Genomic DNA, 3778 nt, shown 5'->3' with positions numbered 1-3778 from the left:
GCTTGACGCGTGTTCTTTCCTTTATGAAAGAAACTAAAACAGTAAAATATGGCGAAAATGCACAATTTGAGCTATCTTCAGTTTGTTGTAAAAATCTCTAAAACTCAACCAAATTGCTCAATTTTTTTTTTAGAATGAAGCTATAACTGTCAGCTGTCAAATGAGATAGCAATAACATAGGTGCGAATGACTGTAGTACTTCCAAAAATGAACTAGCGCCATCTGTTGCAAACATGCATTATGACTTTTCCAGTAACCCAATAGAATATCCAGAAGAATTGAGAAAAAGCTCCTGGAACTAGTAAGCAATTATAGCAAGGTTGTAGTGTACAAGGTTAATACACAAAAGTAAATCACTTTCCTGTATATCAGCAATTAAAAAGTGGAACTTGAAATGAAAAATACAATACCATTTACATTAGCATCCCCCCAAAATGAAATGCTTAGGTATAAATCTAACAAAAGTATATACCAGATCGATACAAGGAAAACTACAAAACTCTGATGGGCAAAGTTAGAGAACTAAATAAATGGACAGATATTCTATGTTCGTGGATTAAGAAGAATCAATACTGTCAGGATTTCAGTTTCTCAAACATGATATCTATAGGTTCAATGCAATCTTAATCAAAGTCCAGCAAGTTATTATGTGGGTATTGACAAACTTATTCTAAAGTTTATATGGAGAGACAAAAAACCTGGAATGGCTAACACAATATTGAAGAAAAACAAAGTTAGTAGATTGACACTACTCAATTACAAGACTTAGTATAAAGCTATAGTAGTAATCGAGACCATGTGGTAGTAACAAAAGAATGGGCAAATAGATCAGTGGAACATAATAGAGAGCCAGAAATAGACCCAAATAAATATAGTCAACTGACATTTGACAAAGGTGAAAATTTTACCTTGATATACTTGTATTTTAAAAAATATTCTTAGGCTTTGTTCTTGGACATAGGTGAGTTACTTGAAGAGAATTTGATCTTTCTGGTGTTTCCTTGTAGGCTTTAATAAAGTGAGACTGGCATGGCCTTTAGTCTTATGGCTGATTTTTTTCCCCCTGGTACTGAACATAACTTATAACTCTGCTCAGTGCCTTGTGGATTACAAGGATTTTTCACTCTGGCTGGTGGAAATACCAGCTCCTCCCTCCCTGGGTAATTTATTCAAATGTATGCACCAATCAGTGCTCTCCTGAAGGCTGAAGTTGAAGCCTCTGCAGATCCCCCCCAGAGCTCACTCTGTGTAGCTTTCTTCCCTCCAGGATTCTGCCTAATGAAGCTACCTTGCTTCCCTGAACTTCCAACTCTGTCTCAACTCAGGCCGACTGCTGTCCTCTACTCCCTGGAGTGGATCCACTCCCTGTGCTGGAAACTCGCCCTAGGCAGAAAGATGGGCCAGTCAGAGCTCACATTGTTTCCTCTCTTAGAAATTGCTGTCCTGTATTGCCTATCGCTAATTGTCTGAAAACTATTGTTTCATTAACTTTTTTAATGGATTAAGGCATGAGGGTAAGTCTAGTCACTTATTCCATTTTGGCCTGAATTTAAAAGGTGTTCCATTGGAGAAAGTTACCTGGCCCCAGTTGTTCATTTATCCTGTTTAGCCTAATTCTAGTAGTAGTTTACATTGTTATCACTACCACCAAGCCAGAAGAGGAAAAAGATAAGGATAGCAATTCACTTATTTTCTTCCTCTGGAGTATTTGAGAAGTCTCAGAATTTTGTGAATTCATCAGTATGATTTCTGGAGGCTAAAGGGCAGCAGCTAAAGATGAGCTTATGATCATGATCATGAATATTCCACTTCTTTGTTCCTGCTAAACTTGGGGTGCTGCTGCTGATTTTTTTCCCTTTGTTGTTTTAACTGATTTGACTTTGCTTGATACAGAGGCAAGCATTTTTATGTTTGACTTTGCTCCATCTTTACCCAGAAATTATCTGTTTTATAATTCACAGATAATGTATGTAAACCAAATACCTTTTTTCCCTTGGTAATTATTTTAACTTCAGTTCTTTCTTTTTCTTTTGCAAGTGACTAGAATGTAAATTCTCACTGCATCATTTTAAACTATACTGATTTTAATACTGTTTTCACAGATACCATGTTTGTGTGGCAGTGCCCCGTGTTTGCTGTGCCGATGCTGTCCCAGTGGAAACAACTCCACTGTGACAAGGTTGATCTATGCACTGTTCTTGCTCGTTGGAGTGTGTGTAGCTTGTGTAATGTTAGTACCAGGAATGGAAGAACAACTGAACAAGGTTAGTCTCTTTTATTGATTAATTAACTGAACCTACAGTGTGTGTATGCCTGAAACTGATTTTTGCTCTTTTATTGATTAATTAANGCTCACTGCGGCTGCTGGCCGCTCACGCTGGCTGCTGGCTATAAGCTTGCATTTTCAAGTGCTGAGGGGTAGCACTCCAGAGATTTCAAGTTCAGTATGTCCAAACTACACCCATTATCTTTTTTCCAATCCCATTCCTTCCCTTTTGCTACCTATCAGTTAATGGCCACAGTGCTCCTAGATTCCGAGGTGTCATCTCACCTTCATCCATTCAATTTTTGTAGATTCTAAGACTTATTATTGACAATGACTATGTCAAGTTTAAGGTACTTCTGTTTGCCAAACTCTTCTCCCAGAATATCTCAAGGGAGCAATCACTTTAAAAATAAGAACTAGAGCTTTAAATGAACACAAGTCCTGGAGATGTCCATTATCACCTAATAAGGGTTCCAACTGTCTCAATAAAATCAATGTTTGCTTTTATAAGTATCTCTTCTTATCTTGCTAATTTAAATCTTTTGGATGTGCAAAATTCTTGTAACATCTTAACAGGACAAGAAATTAAAATGTGTGTCAATAGAAAACAGGAGTGATACAAAGAACTGGAAGCACCCAAATGAATAGAAATATACAATGAAACGTCCCAGGCAGGGCGATGCAGGAATAAACTATGAATGTTAAGTGTGGAGGAAAAAGACGCAAACGTGGAAAAGTGAGAAATAAGTGCAGGTAGGACGGATGAACACCAAAAAAAACAATCGCCCAAAAGCAGTTAAGAGAAGTCTCTCTGACGGAGGAAGGCAAAACATCAACCACCACCTAAGCTCTATCCTCTAATACTCAAACTCAAGCAAAAAACAAGGTGAGTTTTCTCACATCGCCTCCTTAATTTGGAAAGCTATATTCAGCCTCGTATTAGCCAGAAGCTTTCGACTGGGGGTATTTAGAAGCTCCCACTATTAAGGACCTCGTCGCGAGTTCCACGGCTGCGCATGCGCAATCTCAGTGCGACCTCTTCCCTATTTCACCCCACCCAGACCTCGGAGGAAGTGACGTAAAGATAGGGTAGGCTCTGCGCCGGAAGTGGCTCGTAGATCGTAAATAAGCCCCAAAAAGGAGAGAGGCGCTGTCTCCATTTTGTTGGCATCTTCAGTTCCTGCGACGTTTTGGAGATGGGGAGCGTCTTGGGGGTGTGCTCCATGGCGAGCTGGGTAAGGTTTTTTTTTTTGCAAACTTCGGGGTGCTAGCGCGGGAGGCGGAAGAGAAAGGGATTTGAGTGGGGATGGCTGAGGCTGGGCGGGAACGTGGCACCCCACCTAACGGGAAGTGCCTTGCGTCCCCATTTTCTCCCTGTCTCCCATGGTCACTCCGACTCAGCTACGGAGCTCTGAGTCTTGCTACGAGCTGACCGGGTGGCCGTGGGAAGCAGTGGAGATGCCACGATGACCCCTATGGGAGGAGTGAAGAAGAGAGCTGGTAGCCTCTCGC

The 3778-nt window shown here is 40.5% G+C and overlaps 1 protein-coding gene across 1 annotated transcript in view; it reads left to right on the top strand.

Moving 5' to 3' along the window:
* The first annotated feature begins 2091 nt into the window (after positions 1 to 2091).
* Positions 2092 to 3778, top strand: part of SERINC1 (serine incorporator 1) — a 27449-nt gene continuing 25762 nt past the window's right edge. The window contains exon 1 of the mRNA XM_019625661.1: positions 2092 to 2264. Coding sequence (XP_019481206.1) covers positions 2229 to 2264 — 36 coding nt within the window. The 5' untranslated portion in view covers positions 2092 to 2228. The remainder of the gene's footprint in view (positions 2265 to 3778) is intronic.

This window comes from Hipposideros armiger, unplaced genomic scaffold (assembly GCF_001890085.2).
Source record: "Hipposideros armiger isolate ML-2016 unplaced genomic scaffold, ASM189008v1 scaffold_637, whole genome shotgun sequence".
NCBI classification, from domain to species: domain Eukaryota; kingdom Metazoa; phylum Chordata; class Mammalia; order Chiroptera; family Hipposideridae; genus Hipposideros; species Hipposideros armiger.
Note: the sequence above shows the minus strand (reverse complement) of the source record. Positions and strands in the feature narration are given on the sequence as shown.